General features: G+C 43.4%; 1 protein-coding gene across 8 annotated transcripts in view; it reads right to left on the bottom strand.

The window, feature by feature from the left end:
- MLPH (melanophilin) overlaps positions 1 to 21,593 on the bottom strand; it is a 40,937-nt gene extending 19,344 nt beyond the window's left edge. For 3 of the 8 annotated variants that reach the window (XM_069983150.1, XM_069983148.1, XM_069983147.1), the window contains exons 1-8: positions 21,522 to 21,583; positions 12,038 to 12,189; positions 8,183 to 8,404; positions 6,843 to 6,979; positions 5,396 to 5,434; positions 3,352 to 3,440; positions 679 to 804; positions 307 to 505 (exon numbers count right to left, since the gene is read on the bottom strand). In XM_069983150.1, the coding sequence (XP_069839251.1) occupies positions 307 to 505; positions 679 to 804; positions 3,352 to 3,440; positions 5,396 to 5,434; positions 6,843 to 6,979; positions 8,183 to 8,404; positions 12,038 to 12,147 (922 nt within the window). In that variant the 5' untranslated portion in view covers positions 12,148 to 12,189; positions 21,522 to 21,583. Of the gene's footprint in view, positions 1 to 306; positions 506 to 678; positions 805 to 3,351; positions 3,441 to 5,395; positions 5,435 to 6,842; positions 6,980 to 8,182; positions 8,405 to 12,037; positions 12,190 to 20,565; positions 20,587 to 21,021; positions 21,043 to 21,521 lie in introns of those variants that run through there. The other 5 variants (XM_069983143.1, XM_069983151.1, XM_069983145.1 and 2 more) reach the window with 5 other exon arrangements.
- Positions 21,594 to 23,147: the final 1,554 nt, after the last annotated feature.

Raw genomic sequence — 23,147 nt, 5'->3', positions numbered from 1 at the left:
TCCGGGCACCAAAGCTCAGGGCACCCGTCTGAACAGTCAAGCCTCTCTGCTGCCCGACCAATCATGGTCAGGGTCAAAAATATATTCAAGTGAATGGCAGCTGAACTTCAGTAAGCAGGCCTGACCACTACACAGTGAATGAAGCTAACTGTCTCCAACCCATTCACTGTGTAGTGTGCACGCTCATCAGTTTGTTGTGCCCGGAAAACATATTTAATCTACGAACACCATTCTTTATGTCATTCCTCTGATTATGCACACAGCATATTAGGATTAAGTCAAGGGCGACTAGGGGCTGGTACTTACTGGATCTCCGGATGTTTTCCAGACTACGGCGTCGAGAGTTCAAAGTCAAACGAACTTCAGTACTGTACTCCTGCTCCGGGTTGATGACATTTTGGCCTTGCTCCTGGAGTAGCTGGTGGAACACAGAAGCCAGCTCAGCTTCAGGAATGAGTGACTCCTTCCGAGCTCCATCTCTGCCAGAGGTATACTCAGAAAATGACTGTGGAACAAAGTTGCCATGAAACATCTTAAAGCTTAGTTTGCTGATAAACCATTTCAGATGTGCCGAAAAGCACCGAAAAGGCTTTTAAGTTTCACCCATCATAGGCCACCCAACCACCATGTTATAAAAGACAACAGAAAATAGTCATAGCACCTAAGCCCCAAAGATACCTGAAAAACATCTTGATCTAGAGTTGGAGAAAGCTGCACTGATTGTCTGCGTGATTGAGCTGAATACTCAGAATCATTGTCAAAGTCATAGGGATGAACGGACAGCAGACGCTTGGTCTTGCGCATCTTCAGGAGGAAAAATCATTCAGCAGTAAAGCAATAAGAAAGAGCAGAAAAATGAGGATTGTGCACAGGTGACAAATACACAAATCAATGACTGCATTATACCAGAAATAGAATACTACAACATGTGGGTCTCATCATGATCTAAACCACCGAGGGATGACAATGGGTTAGCCAGGATTAGAAAAATCTGCTGATTTCTGCCAAAAACAGCACCTCTCCCTGTCCTCAGCTTGTGTGTGGTGCTGGTTTTAGAATAAATCAGCTCTGTTTTCATCATGTTTCTGGATAACCCCTTTAAACACCACAGCTCATTGTAAGTATGTGATCTGTGACAACTCACAAGGCAAAAAGAAGTTCAAATGTTACAAACTAAAATGGCTTTATTTAGCTACACCTAATAAACGCATCTTGAGCTTCTATTTACAGAGGTTAGATGGACTCTAATAAATAATTTTCTAATCCACTTAAAATGCCATCAGTATTAGATCAACAAGGGTCCAGGTCCCTTGAAGAGGCTGCAGCCCCTTATAATGTTTCCCTATGCTTTGTACCTGCAATCACTCTACTATTTGTTGTGATGTTGCACAGTATTGTAGCATTATTCTGTTCACTTACATAGGACAATGCTGTAATGCCTTGAACCCCCTATATTTATGGTATGGCAAGTGCAAGTACAGAGCATGTGCAGGTATGAAAGAGGCTGCTGTACTCGCCCAAGTGCAATGTGCTGATTGGTGGGGGTGACAGCAGTCGGTCTTCTTCTCACCTAATAATGATTGCTTTTCAGAAGGATAGACCTCCAGTTTTCAAACCCCAGATCACATATTTAGGCCATGTTCACACAATGTATTTTTTCAATAAATAACGTCCGGTGTTGCAATCTGATATTTATTGGAAGTATGAAATAACATTATCTTCTATGGATTAACAGACGCAGTGTATACACTGTATACACCGAAGCCGCTGTTCTGTGCGGCCGCACAGAAAACTCACATGTCTATTTTGTGCGGCCCGTGCTCCCAGACCAAACTTCACATTGTGTTCTATAGTTGAAGCGCGGGCACACCTGAAACATAAAGTGATGTTCACCCGGCTGGTTTTGCAGTACCAGCCAGGTGAACATCACAGACAGTGGCCATTCTGTGACATGGCCGTGTCACAGAACAGCCACTGTTTGTAGTGTCTGAATGTGGCCTTAGGTTATGTTCACATGTTGTAAGAGACCGGCCGTTCTGTGACCCAACTGAGTCATGGAACAGCCGGTCTCAGAAAAGGTCATCCCGGCCGGTACTGCACTACTGGCCAGATGATCCTTACTGCCGCCGGATTCCGTGCTGCTCACATTGGGTAAATTGACGCTCCATTGTGTGAACTTCATTGAATAGCAGCCACAGAAAACTGACATGTCAGTTTCTTGCGGCGCCACTAAGGATCCTGGACGGAGTGTATACTATGTGTATACACCCCGGCCGGGATTCCCCCAGCCTCAGCACAACAGAAGTTCCGTACTAATCACGGCCGTTGCAACAACGTCCGTCATTAGTATTTACGTTGTGTGAACATATATTGTTTTCGTATGTTTTCGTAAAAGTAAGGCCGTTGTTGCAGTCGGCAACAACGGACGTACTTTGTATGAAAGCATCCCTTGCAGCGCTGCAAAGATCTGACATTTCAGTTTTCTGCGGCCGCTATTCACTGAATAGCAGCCGCAGAAAGATCTGTCAGTTCACGCAATGAAGCGAGCGGCATCGGATGCTTGCTTCATAGTGTGCTATGGGGAGCTGTGATGCAGGCGTGCACGGATGCGCCTGCATCAGAACTCTGTGGCGCCAAAGATCATCCGGCCGTTACTGCAGTACCGTCTGGGACGATCTTTTCAGAGACCCGTCGCTCCGTGACCCGGCGGGGTCATGGAACAGCCGGTCTCTCACGTAATGTGAACGTGGCCTTAAGCTGCAAAGATGAGTTGAAAAATAGCAGGTTGTTTTTAACCTGGCCTAAAGCATATTATCCGTAGTCATATAGCCAGGCCTGATTAAAAGCAATGGTTTTATAACTTATAGGTTACAATGTGCTGTGGTAGTGATCAATGATTAAGAAATAGTATAAAGAAACCAAAGCACTCCTGTTGGTCCAAAAAAGGACTTCCACAACTTAAAAAATACTTAATAGTGAAATGAAGCAAAGTTACAGGTTCTGTAATCCACAAAAGAGAACCAATAGTCCATAAAAAATTGCAAAAGTAACAGCTTCAAGGCGGAATTAAAGTGCAAAAAAGTGCTATTTATTACCTCATGGTACAAACAATACAGCGACGTTTCGACCTATACGGTCTTTTTCAAGCTTGAAAAAGACCGTATAGGTCGAAACGTCGCTGTATTGTTTGTACCATGAGGTAATAAATAGCACTTTTTTGCACTTTAATTCCGCCTTGAAGCTGTTACTTTTGCAATTTTCAATGATTAAGAAATTCATATCTTGACTTTGGGGAGAGCAGAGAACACTTAGGTGTCTTGATCAGGGTAGATATTGTAAGTGGGCGCCTACCATACTATAGCGCTGAGCTTCGGCACTGTCCAGGACGTCATCATCTTCATCAGCAAACATTCCAGCCCTGGCCTGGCGCAGATATTCTCCTGGTGGCAGAATCATATTTTAATGGCTAACAGATATGTGTATATATATATATCACAAGTGCAACTAGGAATAGCATCATATTGCCTGGAAAAGGTGTTCCATAAAATACATATTAGTTCTGCATCTGATCTAAAATAAATAACCACTAGAGAGCTCTGTGTCAGAGTACTCAGACACAATGTAGGTTCCTCCGCACAGTCAGAGTACTCAGACACAATGTAGGTTCCTCCGCACAGTCAGAGTACTCAGACACAATGTAGGTTCCTCCGCACAGTCAGAGTACTCAGACATTATGTAGGCTCCTCTGCACAGTCAGAGTACTCAGACATTATGTAGGCTCCTCCGCACAGAGTACTCAGACACAATGTAGGCTCCTCCGCACAGAGTACTCAGACACAATGTAGGTTCCTCCGCACAGTCAGAGTACTCAGACATTATGTAGGCTCCTCCGCACAGAGTACTCAGACATTATGTAGGCTCCTCTGCACAGTCAGAGTACTCAGACATTATGTAGGCTCCTCCGCACAGTCAGAGTACTCAGACATTATGTAGGCTCCTCCGCACAGAGTACTCAGACATTATGTAGGCTCCTCCGCACAGTCAGAGTACTCAGACATTATGTAGGCTCCTCCGCACAGTCAGAGTACTCAGACACAATGTAGGTTCCTCCGCACAGAGTACTCAGACACAATGTAGGTTCCTCCGCACAGTCAGAGTACTCAGACATTATGTAGGCTCCTCCGCACAGTCAGAGTACTCAGACATTATGTAGGCTCCTCCGCACAGAGTACTCAGACATAATGTAGGCTCCTCCGCACAGTCAGAGTACTCAGACATTATGTAGGCTCCTCCGCACAGAGTACTCAGACATTATGTAGGCTCCTCCGCACAGTCAGAGTACTCAGACATTATGTAGGCTCCTCCGCACAGAGTACTCAGACATTATGTAGGCTCCTCCGCACAGAGTACTCAGACATTATGTAGGCTCCTCCGCACAGAGTACTCAGACATTATGTAGGCTCCTCCGCACAGTCAGAGTACTCAGACATTATGTAGGCTCCTCCGCACAGTCAGAGTACTCAGACATTATGTAGGCTCCTCCGCACAGTCAGAGTACTCAGACATTATGTAGGCTTCTCCGCACAGAGTACTCAGACATTATGTAGGCTCCTCCGCACAGAGTACTCAGACATTATGTAGGCTCCTCCGCACAGAGTACTCAGACATTATGTAGGCTCCTCCGCACAGAGTACTCAGACATTATGTAGGCTCCTCCGCACAGAGTACTCAGACATTATGTAGGCTCCTCCGCACAGTCAGAGTACTCAGACATTATGTAGGCTCCTCCGCACAGTCAGAGTACTCAGACATTATGTAGGCTCCTCCGCACAGTCAGAGTACTCAGACATTATGTAGGCTTCTCCGCACAGAGTACTCAGACATTATGTAGGCTCCTACTCACAGTCAGAGTACTCAGACATTATGTAGGCTCCTCCGCACAGTCAGAGTACTCAGACATTATGTAGGTTCCTCCGCTCAGTTAGAGTACTCAGACATTATGTATATAAAAAGTAGTAAGAACATAAAATGGAAAAACAGAAATCCATGCACTGGGATACATGGGATTAAGGTAGAAATTACAGTTCGGTGCATAATGGGACACAAATGGACAGGTCAGGACATTGCCGGCTGCATCCGCCATTCTTCTTGGAGTTCATGTGAAAACTTAATTCTTTTAACTGTTGGATTCATAAAAAAAATCATACAGTAAGTCCTCATACTGTATACTTATATGTATGCTCTGTAGCATGTGGAGGTCTATGGGGTTGTAATAAGGTGGTTTGCATTAGGTAAATCATAAGGTGCATCTGTAGGCAGAAGTTTGCATGTAACATGTCTGGCCTTAGATTGGTTTATTAGAAATTCCTATTGTATTAGTAAATAGTGTACTTACGATTAATATCAGGCAGGCTCTGTACTCTGTCCTGAAGCCCTGTCCAAAAATATACATATACACAGGTACATCATTAGCCACACATTGCAAATAATCCTGTTTCAGATCTGATAGAAGGTTTGGTGCTGCCATCTATAGGTCGATTTCAGTATAATAATAGCAATCTCCTAACGTGTAAAGTAAAAATACTAATTTAAAGCGCTCTGGAATCAAGTGCGCTTTATAAATAAATAAATAAATAAATAATAATAATAATAATAATAATAATAATAATAATAATAAAAAGGGTTATCCAGTATTGGAAAAAATCCAGCTACTTTCTCACAAAAAAACAGTCTTAGGGTATATTCACACGGGCGGGCTCGCAGCGAGATTCTCGCTGCGAGCCCGGCAGGTCCTGTCAGTTCCCATAAACTACATACTTGCTGCTGTCTAAACGACCGCAGCGAGTATGTAATTATACCGCGCTTAACCCCTTCTACTCCCGCCGGCTCTCCCGCTGTAAGCAGCATACATTACCTGTCCTTGCTGCACAGGTCCGGCGTCCTGCTCTCCCGCCCGGCCAATCAGTGGCTGCGGCTGGGCAACACACTAATTGGCCAGACGGGAGAGCAGGACGCCGGACCCGTGCAGCAAGGACAGGTAATGTATGCTGCTTACAGCGGGGGAGCCGGCGGGAGTAGACAGGGTTAAGCGCGGTATAATTACAAACTCGCTGCGGTCGTTTAGACCGCAGCAAGTATGTAGTTTATGGGAACTGACAGGACCTGCCGGGCTCGCAGCGAGAATCTCGCTGCGAGCCCGCCCGTGTGAATATACCCTTAAGGTTGTGTGTGGTATTACATTCAAGCAGAGGACAGGAGTAGTGCTGTTTCTGGAAGAAAGCTGCCAAGCTCTAACCATTTCACTTCATGGCTCACTGCTGTACCTGCCTTGTTGCAGAAGACTTCTTCTGTCAGAACAGAGAGCTAGGAAGAGAAGCGCTCAGCTGGGTCCTTCTCCCTCCTAATTATTGGTGGGGGCCTGAACACCCAGACTCCCAGCAATCAAAACTTACTACACATATTTGTATGACATGGCAAAGGTTTTTTTTTTTGTTTTGTTTTTTTAAATAAAAACATGCATTGGCTTAGTATTCTTCTTTAACATCTGTATTGAAAGGGAAGCACTGGCACCTGACAGATCCCATTGCCTTACAGATTCCAGAAGTGTCCATTATTTACATGGCAAATACAAAGCTGGATGCAGCCTCTATAATGGATGGGTGCATAGCCTTAGTTGTGAGACTAGATGTGAATCATCCCATTAAATGTTCTTCTATAGTCTCTATAGCCTACAGTGCATTACAGTCTCCATGTCGTGTCATTCACATCTAATAATTCCATAGGGACAAATGTTTTTTCTGATTGAGCACACCTTAGACAACGCAATGTAAACTTAGATTTACCTGCCAGGCCAGATCCTCCTCTACCATCGGACTGCTGCCTCAGATACAGGGAGCGCAACACCTTGGCGCTACCAAACCGTTTAAATCTGGAACGTACATGGTCATAATACCATTCATGGGAGCCAATCTTCACCATTCTGTGAAAGATATAGGAATATTGATAAGCAAACAGAACAAAGCCTCTCCACCTGTAATACATTGGAAACCATTAGAATCCCTGAATCTGACAGCGGTCTGATAAGTGCATTGAGTTCATGCTGGTCAAAGAGAACATATTGGGTAATATAAGCTAGGATTTGTTTGTAGCACCGTACATATTATGGCCAGTGGCAGAAGGTGTCTACATACAGTAATATTGAGTTACCTTTACTGGCAAACATTGTCCCTGTGCACTTTGCAGCCTTTGCTTATTTAAGATCAGGGAGAACTGGAATTTTGCTTAGAGAAATGCAGCTTGTAATGCAGGAAGTGACTTCTACTTGCTCACTACAATGCACAGATTGTGTTACATACCTAGGACCTATTACTAGTCACAAACCTTTCCATCCGTAGGAGTGCACATATCACATATCCCATTACTGGGGATAAAACTCCAGCAGTTTATTCATGGGCACATGAGGAAAATTAAATACATTTGCTGATAAGTGTCATCTAAGGTGTCTGACAGCTTCTTATCTCCTCTCTGCATAGTAATAAACATACCAACCAACACGGAATGGATATATTGCCTCATAAATAATTGTCCAACTGAGTCCTCCGCCTAGTGTACTTCACCATTCATTTCAAAGCTTTATCTTGATTTCATGACAGCATAGAGGAGCTCTGTTTCCATGACTTAAAGGGCTTGTCTCGTCAGAGATAGCCCCTTCAAAAATTCTGCCTGCTGGGAATTGTAGTTTGGCAACAGCTGTGATGGGTTTCCATCTACACTAGGGAAAGCCCATTGCATGTAGAGTTGTAAGTCTTTCAATAGGAATAGGAATGCTAAATGAATCTGTATGCAGTGAGCCCCCCCTAGTGGTAGCAGTAGATGGCCTTTTTACCGAGAAAATAGGCAGAGCAATTCAGTATCGTCTGCCATAAGCTTCAATGCAATTCCTCTCTAATAGGTATACAACAGGTTAATTTGTTATTAAACCTAATAGGCTTGCGACCAAATTGGAGAATCCAAGTTACCATTCACCAAATGATAAAACTGAGAAGCAATATGGATTTATTATGATAATATAAATAATCATTGTCTAATGACACTTTGTTATCAGAATTGCTTCATCTTTACCACTTTCTGGACTCACATAGTAGCATAGAGCGGTATTATTCCTAACACAAATGTCCCCTACCTGGAGGCTCTACATGGGTCACACACCCAGCCCTGTTCCTTCTTGTTGTAGCGGCTGCAGTTCTTGCACACATAGAGCTGGCAGTCTTTGCACTGGCGCTTGCTGTTGATCAGGAACTGGAAGGGGTTCAGGCAGTGTATGCAGTGACTGGTGTTCAGATGGCTCTGACTGCACAGGATCTCCCTCTTACTGCTCTCTTTTTCGAGTTTTTCTTTTATGTCTCTGGGAAAGTAAAAATGATAGAATAATAAAGATAAATACTAAGATAGGAATATACAAGGTATGAGCAAAAACAGTTTCTTACCTTCATCCTCTTTGCAGTTTCCAAGATATTCAGAATTTAATCCTTACACAAATAGGTTGTTTTGGCACACTTGGTGTGGGGCTACTGCCCCCAGTGCACTGATCTGGCTGGGCCACCACTGCTATTGAATATCAGCAGAGCGCAGGTCACATCAGTGCATCGGGGGTGTTAGCACCAAAACAAGATATTCCCATAAGGATTAAACTCTGAATATCTCAGAAAAACCACAGAGGATGAAGGTATGAAACTTACGCTCCTCCTCAGCACCCCATGCCCTATATGGAGCTTAGATACTTCTAACCTGCTGATAGATTCCTTTAAAAAGCTTTGATGGGTTTAGGTATTTTCTTTGTTATGTGTTAACCTTTGTTCCTTTGTACATTTGTACTTTTCTCCATACAAGGAAACACTATACCTGCAAAAATGTCACCAAACCACCAAAAGCAAAAATTTTCATTTGCTATAGACTAAAGTGTACCTGTCATTTTAAACAAAACATTGCACATGTCATAGGGACACATTAAAAGTTCTTGATTAGTGCGGCTTTAGGAGCGAAGTCCTGTTTCTGTGGATGGCCCCATTATAGGTCTATGAGGTCATAAAGAGAAACAGGGCAAAAGATTGCTGTGAGTCAGGAAGTAATGTGCACTACCACCTGCTTCTCAATATGATTATGCACTCCATTAAAGTCAATGGGAAATTGGCTGGCAGTGCACACACCGTATAGACCAGAGATAGGAAACCTTTGATGAAACCTTTGGTGAATCTAGCTGTTGGAAAACGCCAATTCCTATAATGTCTGGACAGCTTAAAGCGTAACTGTCATTTCAGGGTCATTTTTTTGAAAACATTAAATATCAATAGTACAAGCGATTTTAAGAAACTCTGTAATAGGTTTTATAAACCAAAAGAGTTTCCTTCTGTAGTGAAAAAGCAATCTCCCAGCCTCCCCCCTCACATCAGATGAAGCAGGATTTCTGTCTCCATTATGTGGCTATGGAGAGGGGAGGGGCTGTTAGGAGTGACTGAGCACGGAGGATTTCTGCAAAGCACAACACCCTGCAATCTTCTCTCAGTAAGTTCATAGATAAGCACTGACCTTTCTGATCCCAGAATCCTGCGTTTTAGGTGCCCAGAGAGTCTACAAACAGCTGACCTTCATGTCACCTCTTCCTGCTCCCTCATCTCCCTCGGCCCCTCCCCTCTTCATAGGCTTACAATGGAGAGAGCAGAGCCCGTCTTCACTGGCTTCTCTGTAAAGAAGTCGCGTTTGCCTGATAATGCACAGATAAGAAGTCGGGGGGGGCTGGGAGATTGCTTCTTGAGTACAGAAGGAGGCTTTTTTGGCTGATAAAACCTATTACAGAGTTTCTTAAAATCACTTATACTATTGATTTCTGCAATAAAAAAAAAAAAACATGACGCTTTAAGCTTTGGTATAATGGGAATAGTCGTTTTGCTGGAGGGCCAAAGGTTCTCCTTCCCTGATTTAGACCAATGGTCTGTTTACACGAATATATCGATAATTCGCCCAATCAATCATTTAACGATTTTGAAGCAACAATTTGATTTTTGTAACGATCAGCGTTTAGACAAATAAATGGTTAGAAAAATCGTTATTGCAATCGTTTTTTAAGATCACTTAAGCCCATCTCACACATAGGGTGAATCTTTGAAAGACTGTTTACACGAAGCGATCTGCGAATTTTTAGCGAACGACCAACGATGATTGGAGAACATGTTGAAAGATCACAATGAACGATTTCTTGCTCGCCGCTTGATCATTTGCTGTGATTATCGGTCAAATGCGTTTGTTATTGCGGAAATTCGAACGAAAATGGTTCTGTGTAAACGCAGCATAAGGGCTGTAATTGAGTACAACCATCTAAATAATTAATATGCTCAGTTATTTTGTTTATTCCCCCCCCAAAAAAACTGCATTTTTTTAACCTGTTTTTAACCCATTTTCAGTCAAAATTAAAGCCTTTAAGAAACATGTATACATGGTGTTTCTGATCCCCAAAACTGTTATTGTCTAGGTTGACACTATATTAAAATGACGTCTGTCTTTCATAATAACGTCCGTTATTTCAAAAGTGAAAGACTACCAATAACCCAATGAAAGCTGTGCAAAAACCAATGCAAAATGCTGATTTATCTTTTTTTTTCTCCTTTGCCTCTTTTATTTAGTATGAGTATTCTTGTTGTTTTCTTTATTATGTTCAGTTGAAGATGAAACTTTTACACCACTGCATACACCAGTCCATTCACAGTAGGTTCATCCATAGCTATAATGCATAAGTATTAAAACACATTATAGTATATATATTCAGAAGATAGGAATAAAGACCTGAATACATACACCCACAAAAAGAAGAGAAAAACTAACCTCATACGGTAGTCTTATATACTGTAGAGTTAGACGTGTGTACTGATGGTCACTGTTACAATATAGAATGCAGCACATAGCACTGGATGAATCACTGGATTCTACCTGCACATACCTGGAGCTGTTTGTTTTTAGGGTTTGATCAGGGTGGAGCAGACATAATGTTTGGCTAGTAGGATGAGTTTAAAGGCAAGAAAGTTCTTAAGTATTTACTTTCTTCCACTAAGTTAATTGCATATAAGTATCTCTAGTGCTCGATGCAAACACCTTGTTAGCTACAGAACCCGATAGCTAGGAAAAAAGTCTTCACATATGGTCACTTGTAGTTTGTAGTGATATAATGTTGAAATAAAGTAAAAAAAAAACAAACAAAAAAAACAGCATGGGTTACAACATATAACATATGTTAGCGGCAGCAATGAATTTCTGAGACAATGACATAGAACCCTCACATAACACAATGGAGTGACCGCTTGGATGTGCCATCACTATATTATGATCAATAGTGGCGTGAATTCTGGAACCCCCCCCAAGGTATTTCTTTTCCTGGAAGACCCCTTTAAAGGACATAGTGATACACCATCATATAATTGACAGCTTGGACCTCGACACTAATTATTATAGGACAAAAAGAACCTAGTGGTCTATAATATAAAGTGTGTTCTGTCTGTATTACAGGGTGGCTGTGCCATGTAGAGGAAGTCTCTAAGGCTGCATTCACACGTTCAGTGTTTTTTCCTTGTCCGTGATTGTAGTCTGATAGCTACCTCCCTGATCCGTTCAAAACCGTCCGTGTTGTCATGCACTTTGCATCTGTGTCCGTGTTTTTCATAGATCTGTTTAAAGCATGTAAAATTATATTGATTACATCACATCCGTGTTTTTCAAGGTTGAACATTCGTGTACATCCATTAAAAACACGGATCTCATTGATTTCTACAGGGAATCGGTTACCTGCTTCCAGTCCGTGTTATGACATGTCCTATTTTAAAAAGTATTGGATTGGAGATCCGTGAAAACACTAAACATGTGAATAGCTCAGTACAAAGCAATTGACTATAAATCTGTGTGCACGGACAACTTCACGGAACATGTGAATGCAGCCTAATAGATCATGTTCCAGCATTTATACCAATGTCTATGTTATTTATGGTGTACTCACTCAAGCCTCTGCTCTTCGTTCTTGCGGAGATTCATGTCTCTTTCTATAACCTGCCATATATGTTTGGCTTCATCATCGGATAGCTTGGACAAGTCCATTTTCTTCCCCATGGCAGCGGGCACGGCGTTCGGTGGGCACAACAGCAGTAAGATCTAGAAGAGTCAGTAGATATGAAGCAGCCTGTTATCTGAGTATCACATGAAGCACTGGCAGATCAGCATTGTATAGCACGCACAACTTGACCTAGATTGTGTACATAAAGTCCACATGATTTTTCTTTTTTTTCTTCTGAAAATGACTTCTGATAAAATAACTACTGGCAAAGTGAAAACAGGAAATGAGATAATAGAGTCAAGCATGAAACGCTGAATAAGGCAGCATTATGAAAGTGTGACATTGTATACTGTAGAAGTGTAGCTGGCACTGGGGCCATAATGTGCTAAAATTGAAAAGGTTAAAGGTTACAATGTATATATAAACTTCTTTTGTATGTGCTTCTGGCTTCGCTTGCCCTGTAAAGGACTCATTGACTCATTTCCCATAATGAGCGTGAGATGGTTCACAGAAAAGTCTGCACCCAAGGCAGTCAGCTGATGGTCATACCACAGGGGGCTGATAGCTGGAGATAGCATGTGCCCCTGACCGCCCTACTGACTTCAATGGTCTTATTGTCAGCTTCAATTACGTATATTAAAAGCACTCAGTTTTTCATGTACTGTCCTTGTCACACACATCTCCAGGCCAAATGCTTGAAAAATTGTTGCACTGAGTTTGTCTTTAACCTGTACTCTCCCTTAGGACCCTGCTATACACCCAGCAATACAATAAGAGGTATACAGGGGACATATGAATACTGGGCTAAATATAGGGGTGGGTTTAATGACCTCTCTGTAGGTATAAAGCAGCAGCTGATTAGATAACTTCTTATTGCTTTAGTGCTATTACTTTGAAGGGAACCTATCATGAATTTTATGCTGCCTGAACTCATGCTGCCTGAGTCATCAGGTGGTCCTTCTGCTTCTGCCTACCCCATAAGCCTTGATTGACAAATCTCTCCCTATAATAAACTAAATAATATATAAATAAAAATATAAGGGATATATATCAATTAAGGCTGGTGGGATAGGGAGGAAGCACCAATGGTCTCCCCAATGACTCATAGTTCAGGCAGCATGAAAGCAAATGACATCAAGATGGATTAACCAAGCTAACAAAAAGATGGCTATTTTCTTCCAGAAACAGCACCACTCTTGTCTTCAGTTTGGTTGCTGTTTTGCAGCTCTGTTTCTTTGTGAATGGAGCTGAATTGTAATAGCACATACAACCTGAAGACAGGGGTGGTGTTGTTGCAATAAAGTAGCAGTTTTTTTCTAATCTTGGATAAGAGCTGGGTTTCTACATGATATTATGATGAGTACTTTATCTAAAACCAGGAATGGCTGCACAACACAGAAAGCAGCCTGGACAGGCTGCCTGGACAATCCTTAGATTGTTTGGGTGGCCCTATTAAACGAAGCGATGGGCAGCAGATCGTCACTGCCGTGATCACTTTGATTTGACGTGCAGAAAGACAGTCAGCCGATATAGTGCATATCCACTGATCGTTGCCTTTTAACATATATATTACACCACATGATTATCAGCTGGGGCGGATAGTTATTTGGTCAAATATGGCCGATAATCGCTTGGTGTAATAGGGGCCTTATGCTACGTTTACACGGAACGATAATTCGCCTGATCGTACGATTAACGATGTCGGAGTAACAGGTTTTTTTTTCACAACGATCAGCGTTTAGACGGTAAGATATACTGTACAGAAATTCGTTTTGCGATCGTTTTGCGATCGCTTAAAGCCTACCTCACACATTGGTTAAATCGGCGAACGACTGTTCACATGGAACGATCCGCAAATTTTTTGGCGAACGATCAACGACGATTTGAGAACCTGTTGAATTCGACCGTTATCGTGCGAATTTGCACGATAATCGTTCCGTGTAAACGCAGCATTACACTTGGAGATCTCATGCTGATGGATACACTTGGAGGGTCTACACTTTTTTGTTCCTCTAATATCCTGTAGTCTGCAGTCTGTGGTTATTCCTGTTTCCTAACAAACACACACAACTTCCTCTCTGGATGATCAGTGAAGAAAAAGAAGATAACAGGAAGTTTCAGTTGCTATAACATATACTATAGAGACCTCTCAGACTGTCATTTATAGACAGCTATAAGCATTAGATAATGGCACATGCAATAACATAGATTTAAGACATAAACAAACAAAATTGTAGGGATGGCGGGGGGAATGTCCCAAGAGCAATACTTAGTTAAGATATGTATGGAACGAAAATTTCTGGTCCTATAGAAACCAATACATGTGAAATAGTTCCATTTTTCATAGCCTGTAACATAAATGCCAGAAAGTCATACTGATTAATTATGTTTAAAAAAACCACAAGCTTATCAGCTGCTGCATGCCCTGGAGGAGGTCATATAGTTCTTCCCAATCCTACACAATGCTCCTGGTGGACACCTCTGTCCATCCGCAGCGGATCAGTAACAGATTTCATCTAAATAACTGAACACAGCATCAAATGTGTTGCGGATCTGCTGCAGATCTGCTGCGGATCCTGTACGTGTGAACGCACCATCATACAGTATTAGTCCTTCTAGTGTTTACGGTTGTACTGTTATAAAGGTGGCCTGTTTTACTGACCAGTTCACAGTGCTACTGCCAGGAGTTGCAGATTTCCTATATTTCTGCGTGTGCTATATAGGAATGGCTAATGAGAGTGGTTTAATAGACTAACATCATTATACAGTGAGTTGCTATATTGATAGTTCTGTAATAAATTTTTGTAGGTTGATAAAAAGGTGTGGGACCAAAGTAGTGCTGGCCTAGTCTAAGAATTATGAGAATTTCATTATTACTCGACATTAATTGGAAATCTATCTTTTATACCATACCTATCTGTTATACTTAATAATGGTCTTATTTATCATAGACGAAAGCATTGGCTCTGTGGTTATTTACATCACAATATACTGCTGCTACTAGTTCTATATTGCCTTGGGGCAAGGACTGTGAAATACCTGTCTACAGATGGGAGGCTTTTCCTTTGGGAGGAGATTCTGTCCTGGCTAGTAACCTCTAGCCATGTTTCAAGGTTCTTGAACATTGACTTGAAGGGATGCTACTTCCAAAAGGTGTCACCAGAGAACAAGCTGTCTTCTTATTTTGCTTATATTTTGGAGCACTGCATGGCCTAAGACTCCACATACCAGATTGATGCTCTCCTTAAGGAGATACATTACCCTCGGTCCCACAACATACACAGCACCCTACTTTCTGTACTGACAAGGGACAACAACCCCAGAACAGTTGCCTACATATGAGTACCACTTCTATTTGAAGACAAGTCTAGTTCTGTTAATAATCTCCAGTCATGTTTCAAGGTCCTTAAAGGGTTTAAGTGATTGGCTCATAAGATACCACGCGTTTCGAGGGTGAGAATCCCCTCTTCATCAGGCATCCCAATGCCTGATGAAGAGGGGATTCTCACCCTCGAAACCCGTAGCATACCAATAAAGTGTGACTTGACTCCAGAAGTTGTGAGACATTTCTCTAGGACGTTGGAGACACCTGGCCGGTTTTCAAATAAGGGTTTGGCGCCAATAGTAATCCACCACTTTTTTTTTATTTCACTTGCTAAAGATTCAAACTATAAAGTTATCTCATTATTTATCCTGTCCAATAAACACTTAAAAAAAATCCTCCTTCCAAATAATAGAAAAGAAAAAGTAATATCTAAAGTAATACCTAAACGGTATTATTAATAACATTAAGTTTTCCTGTAAAAACAAGCCCTCACACAGCTACATTAGGAGAAAAATAAAAAAAGTTGTGGGTCTTGAAATGTGACAACTAATTTTACCTTAAAGAGGTACTCTGGCACTTTAAAACTTTTTTTCCCCGCATTCAAATTCAAATTTTATTTTAAAAAAATGCAAAACGAAAGATTGGGTACAGAAAAAAGAAATCATGGAAAGCTAAGGGGAACACTCAAAGATAACATGTGCTACCAGTTCATCACGAATATGGAAAGACAGAGAATGCCAATAACAGTCTCACACAGCAATAGGACAGGACATTAATTGCAATCATGTTAGCCAGTACAATCACAATCGTCCATGATAAAGTCTGGTAAAACGGTCCAAATGGGACCCAACAAAACAGCTATAAAGAGAAAAAAAACCAACAAAACATAACAAAAACAATCAGAGCAAATTCTCACTCCCAGGCGTAAGAAATATCTTAAATTGAACAAGAAAGGGAGGGAAGGAAAGGAATGGGGTGTGGGGGGTTGCTATAGGAGGTCAACTCAAAGATCTGGACCAGAACTCAGGGGTCTCAACAAACTCTAGCCACTGTCTTCACACTTTGTAATCTGGAACTTTTATTTTAGTGCTGCCCTTATATATAACTTCAAAAACATCTTGTGCTTAGCTCAGTACACTCCCCTGGTGTCCTCCTGTGGGATCTCCGGATGCCCTGCTGACCACTCTCACTGTAGCTGCCATTTCTGAGGTGAGCTGGTCTCGGCAGTGACAGCTCATTTAGGCTAGGTTCACACTGCGTTTTTGCAATCCATTTTTTTGCAAAAAAACGGATGAAAAACAGATGAAAAAAAACAGATGCATTTGTGTGCATTCGTTTTTATCCGTTTTTCCATTGACTTCCATATTTTAGAAAAAAACAGATCAAAACGGATCTGTTTTTTTTTAACGGACACAAAAGTAGTGTCAGCTACGTTTTTGTGTCTGTAAAAAAAAAACGGATCCGTTTTTTTATAATGGAAGTCAATGGAAAAACGGATCAAAACAAATGCACACAAATGCATCACTTTTTTGCAAAAAAACGATGAAAAAAACCTAGCCTTAGCCAATCATTGGCTGCAGTGCTATCACCTTTCACTTAATGATTGGCTGAGTGGGCTTTCACTGCCCCTTTAATGTGTTTTAAAGTAGTAAGAAAAGGAAAAGAAACTGAATAAAAAGTGTTAATAAGTTATGTAAACCTCATAATGGTACCAATAAAAAGTGCAACTTGTCCTGCAATAAACTTGTCCTAGCTATACTTACTCTGGGGAAAAAAAAATCAGACGATGGGAAAACAAAACAAAAATTGACTGGTCAGGCCAAGATTGTATCCAGGGGGAAAGGGTTATCTTCTATAGAGAGGTCCCCAAGTATTAAATAAAAACTACTAATGGTAGGCCTGAGTTACTGCCCTTTAGGAGGGATTATGCCAGCGTTACGTAACAATAGATGCCACAATTGCATAACGTCCAGGACGTTCAGCTCCAGGGTTCCCTGTCATACGGCCTATTTAACCTTGCACCTTTATGGTTTGTTTTTATAGCTAAGTGGTGGCTAATAGCTCAGCTAAATCTTATTACAGCTCTCAGGTACGCACTGCTGTAGGAATGCGGGCAGGTCCTGAATACATCCTGCTCTGGTCGGGTGAGTAATACTGTATATTAAGATATAGGGGTATCTTGAAGCTCTTGGGGTCAGTACAACCATCTGTTACAGACCCCCGTTATATGCAATGGCATCACGTGCTGTAGGAGACATATGAATGCATTTAACCATAACAGAGTTTACACTGCATAGAGCACATGAGGTATATACTGTATCTCCATATACCTCTGATTTTATTCAGAAATATACACATTTTTTCTTAATGGATTCCTTATGAGCTATTTCAAGATATGGTGAAACTTTGAGGTTATAACTATCTTTAGGGTGCCTTCACACCTACCGGATCCGCAGCGGGTCTCACTTCTGCGGATTCGTAGCGAGAACCGCTGCGGATCCGGTACCATTCACCCCTATGATAGCACATACTCGCAGCGGGATTGACATCCCGCTGTGAATATGTGCTTTAACCCCAAGCTGTCCGCAGCCCCGCCACCGCATCCCCCATCCCCGGCCGCATCAGCCCATCCCCGGCCGCATCAGCCCATCCCCGGCGCATCCCCCCATCCCCGGCCGCATCCTGCAGCCCGCCGCCGAGAGCATACAGTACCTGCTCGGCGCGCGGCTGCAGTGAGGCTCCCGACTCTGGTGCCACTCAGCTGATCTGAGCGGGATCGGAGCCGGCAGCCTCACTGCCGAGCAGGTACTGTATGCTCTCGGCGGTGGGCTGCAGGATGCGGCCGGGGATGGGGGGATGCGCGGATGCGGCCGGGAATGGGGGGATGCGGCTGGGGGGATGTGGGCTGCTGGATGCGGCCGGGGATGGGAGGATGGGAGGATGCGGCCGGGGATGGGGGGATGCGGCTGGGGATGGGGGATGCGGGCTGCTGGATGCGACCGGGATGGGCTGATGCGGCCGGGGATGGGGGATGTGGCGGGGCTGCGGACAGCGGGGGTTAAAGCACATATTCACAGCGGGATGTCAATCCCGCTGCGAGTATGTGCTATCATGGGGTGAATTGATACTGGATCCGGAGCTGATCTCGCTGTGAATCTGCAGAAGTGAGATCAGCTGCGGATCCGGTAGGTGTGAAGGCACCCTTAAAGGAGACCTGTCACCCCCAGCTCCCGACCCCGAGTTAGATCCCCTTATACCTACCTCATCCCGCTGAGTCCCGCTGCTGGAGCCAGTCCCGGGACGGAGATATTCCGGTCAGAAGCTGCCGCGCGCGCTCTGGAGAGAGGTCTGGCGTCCATAGAGAATGAATGGAGCCGGACTCATCTCTGCGCTGGCTTCTGACCGGGATATCTTCGTCCCGGGACTGGCTCCGGCAGCGGGACTCACCGGGATGAGGTACGTATAAGGGGATCTAACTGAGGGTCGGAAGCCTGTCACCCCAGCACGGGGGGTGACAGGTCCTCTTTAAAGGGGTTATGTCTTAGGCTAGATTCGCACTATATTAACAAATTCGCAGTAAAATCTGCTGCAGATACCTCTCCTGTCACTTCCAATGTGATTACATACTTGCAGTGGGATTGTTATCCCGCTGCCAGTATGTAAGTCCCAGCCCCATTAACCCCCTGCTGCCGGGATGATGCATTACCTGTTCCACAATCTAGCTGCATCTGAGGATCCCGGCTCCTGGAGGTCCCGCACAGCCAGTCAGTGCCGACCCGCCGCAGTCACTGATTGGCTGCAAAGGACCTCAGATGCGGCTAAGCATGGAACAGGCAATGTATCATCCCGGCTGCAGGGGGTTAATGGGGCCGGGACTTACATACTCGCAGCAGGATGACAATCCCGCTGCGAGTATGCAATCACATTGGAAGTGAAAGGAAGACAGGAGAGGTATCCGCAGCGGATTTCGCTGCGAACTTGCAGCGTGAAATCCTCTGCAGATATGTCCAGTGTGAATCTAGCCTTGAAGGGGTTTTCCGACCTAAAAAAGCTCTCTATATTGGTGCCTGTTGGTACCAGTGGCATAGCTACCATAAAGGCAGACCATACCACTGCTACGGGGCGGGGCCCATGCACTAAGGGGGCCGGCAGGCCCCGACTGGTATTTGGCCCTTTAACTGTGATGATGCTCACAGTTAAATGCTGCAGCAATCTGACTGGTAGAGCAAGAAGCCATTGGCCCTACGTCCTGCCGGAGGCAAAATTACACCTCTAGCCACAAGAGGCCACTCTCTGTCACAGCCTCACAATTCAGAGCTGAGAGAAAGAAGGAACGCCAGAGGACTGCACATCCACCTTGTATTCATTTCTTGTTACTATTGGGTTGCAACGGTGGCAACTTGTGGTTGAAATATGAATACATTCCTTACCTAATGCAATGGAATTCCTGCAATGTGACTCAGCGATCGGTGGCCTATGTTGCAGTCAGAACCGCTGTGCAGCCCTAGCCTTAGTGCTCATTAGAGATGAGCGAACCTGGAGCATGCTCGAGTCCATCCGAACCTGATCGTTCGGCATTTGATTAGCGGTGGCTGCTGAAGTTGGATAAAGCCCTAAGGCTATGTGGAAAACATGGATATAGTCATTGGCTGTATGCATGTTTTCCAGACAACCTTAGAGCTTTATCCAACTTCAGCAGCCCCAGCTAATCAAATACCGATCGTTCGGGTTCGGATAGACTCGAACCCGAACCCGGTTCTCTCATCTCTATTTCTCATATATGTAGTATGTATTATGGCTCCCTACATAAGTTGCAGGCAGTTGTGTCTGTATTAGTGTACAGGCCCCTAATGTACCTCTGCATGCCAGATTTTATGCCTCACACCATCCTATAGTAGAATTCTCATTGTTGCCCATATGCCCATTTTATATGTACCCAGCTATTCTCCTTTATATACATATGGGGGAGAGTCAGGGGTGGATTAACTTTACCATAGGCCCTGGGCTGTTCACCAAGTTTGCCCTCCCCCCAGTGCTCATAGATGCGGGATAGATTTTTTTGCAAATCATGGCAGAACTGTACCCAGGAGACACCACTCAATGGTGCTCAGGGCCCCTGGCTATCACCCAAAACGGAGAGTTATCACACCTCGAGCAAAGGAAAATAGGGCAGTTGGCCATAGCAACCGATCAGACTCTAGCTTCCATATTCAGAGGCCTTTTTAACAAAGAAAATTGTTGCAACTGCTTCACTGTTTGATACATCTTCTCCATTGCTTTAGCACCTGACTCCATACTAGATACTACTGTACAAGCCCTTGAAGGGGTGTTCCCATCTTGGGTACTTAAACACCTATCTACAGTATATACAGGATAGAGCAGATTGTAGGGGGGTCTGGGGCCCCCTGCAATCTCAGTAACGGGGAACTGAAAATTACCTCTGAATGGACATATGCTGCAGCTTCATCTATTCTTTTTGGAGCCGCTAAGGAAAGACAAATGCAGCTAGTGTACTAAGTTTAACTGTTCATATATATGTTATATAATTCATAATGATCCGCTTCAGGTTTTAGCTTCACAGCTACATCCCAAAAACTGAGCATACCTGCACTGTGCCGCAGTACCATAATACACATTTCCGCCACCAAGGATATTCCAAAGAGGGCGCAAAGCATCACATATCTGCATACTGTTTCTTAGGAATTTTCTTGTTTCTAGAATTTTGCTCCATTTGATAATTTCAGTAAGTACAGTACCATTATACATTTACATCTGTGCTGAAAAAAGACGACCAAGATCCCTTTGCATTTGTCATATGGGATATCCCAGGTGCAAAAGTTCCATCTATCACAGTATAAACACTGTGAAAGTCTTTCCCCTTTAAGAGTTAATCTTAATGTATCTTTTTCCAGTGTCACCGCCTGCTGCGCGATCATCTCATGTTAGTATTCTTCCTGATCTCACAGTACATCTTATCAGTCCAAAACTATAGCAAAGTCAATAGAATATAAAACATGTTTCAGTGAAGTATCCCCATATATAATATCCACCTATGTAATAAGTAACAAGACAGAAGGAGACAGTAGGGGTACAAGGGGCTGTTACCTGTTCACTGGCTGCAGCTGGAATGTCTCTGTTGGATTCTCTGTAAAACCAGATTGTGTGTGTTTGTGAAGGGGGCAGCCCCACCCTGCCTGTCACTTATCCCTGCCCTCCTTCCCTGTCATCTCCCATAGCCCCAGGCAGCAGCATTGGCCTTATCACATGAGTACAGGGCTGGGCACACTGTGGGCACTGTGTTTAGATCAGGTCCTAGATGGATGCACAGAAACAATGTTACAGTGATTGCATATATTGTTACCATCAGTCATATTGTACAATATATAGCAGCTAAGTGACTCTTCTAACACTATCTTTTTGACTTTTTGCATGGTTTCCATTTTAATTTTTTATTTGTTTGTTTTTCTGGGAAACCTACAGAAAAACAGAAATTACAAACATACTTTTTTAATGAACTACTAAGTAGGGATGAGCGAACCGTCGGACTTTTGGTCCGACGGCATCTTCGCTCAATTACTATGCCTGCGATGCCTGCGATCCCGGGTGCATAGTTGCGCTCACGGGAATCTGCGGCCGGGATCTTCCAGGGAATTCAAGATACATTCCCTGGATTTCCAGGGAATGTATCTTGAATTCCCTGGAAAATCCCGGCCGCAGATTCCCGGGAGCGCAACTATGCACCTGGGATCGCAGACACTGCACTGGAGTAAGTGGCTTTCGGACCAAAAGTCAGAAAGTTCCTCTCATCTCTAATTATAAGGCCATGTTCACACACTGTATTTTTAGAATAAACAACGGCCGCTGTTTATTGACAGTGTGCAATTACATTAGAGTGTATTGAACAACGGTGTTCTCTGCGGCCACACAAAATAACTGACAGGTCTATTCATTATTCAGTAAACAGCGGCCGTACAAGATAGCCTGTGCTCCCAGTGTAAAGTACAGCTCCTGGTTGTACTTTACATTGTGGGCTACAGCAAATTGGAGCGCAGGTACCCCCGAATGTGCTTGCATTCCAGTTAAAATAAAGTGATGTTCATCGGCCGGGTGACACAGTATCGGCCGGGTGACACATGTAAGACAGCGGACGTTATTTGACACGGCTGTGTCAAATAACAGCCCTTGTCTTACCCAATTTGAACATGGCCAAACAATGAATAATACATATAGTACCAGGCCCCCTTTGTGTTTCCAATTAGTATAGACCTTCTTTGTTCCTTCATGTAGTATAGGTCCCCTCTTTGGACTGTGTAGTATAGATTTTCTTTGTGCCTCCATATAGTAGTTAGACCTCTCTGTGCCCTATATAGTAGTTGATCCCTCTGTGTCCCCAAATAGAAGTTTGGTCCATCTGTGCCCCCATATAATAGTTAGCTCACAGAGTCTCTTTATCATAAATAAGCTTTTGTTTACTTGGAAGGTACTTGTGCACAGCAAGTTATACAGCTTTCCCTAGACAGGGTACAATACACTCTAGCTTGAATCCTTCCTCTACAATGTCCAACACAAAAGACTCATGCACTTCCTCTACCCATGCCATGTGACTTCCTTCCTCAGCGTATCTAAAGTGCGCTGTGAGTGGGTGAAGAGTGTAATAGAAAAATTAAAGAGAGAGATGATAGGAGCAAAGAAAAGATTCCCATAGGTTCACAGATCCATGTGACACACAAA

Source organism: Dendropsophus ebraccatus, chromosome 9, assembly GCF_027789765.1.
Source record: "Dendropsophus ebraccatus isolate aDenEbr1 chromosome 9, aDenEbr1.pat, whole genome shotgun sequence".
NCBI classification, from domain to species: Eukaryota; Metazoa; Chordata; class Amphibia; order Anura; family Hylidae; genus Dendropsophus; species Dendropsophus ebraccatus.
This window is presented reverse-complemented; position numbering and strand designations above follow the sequence as displayed.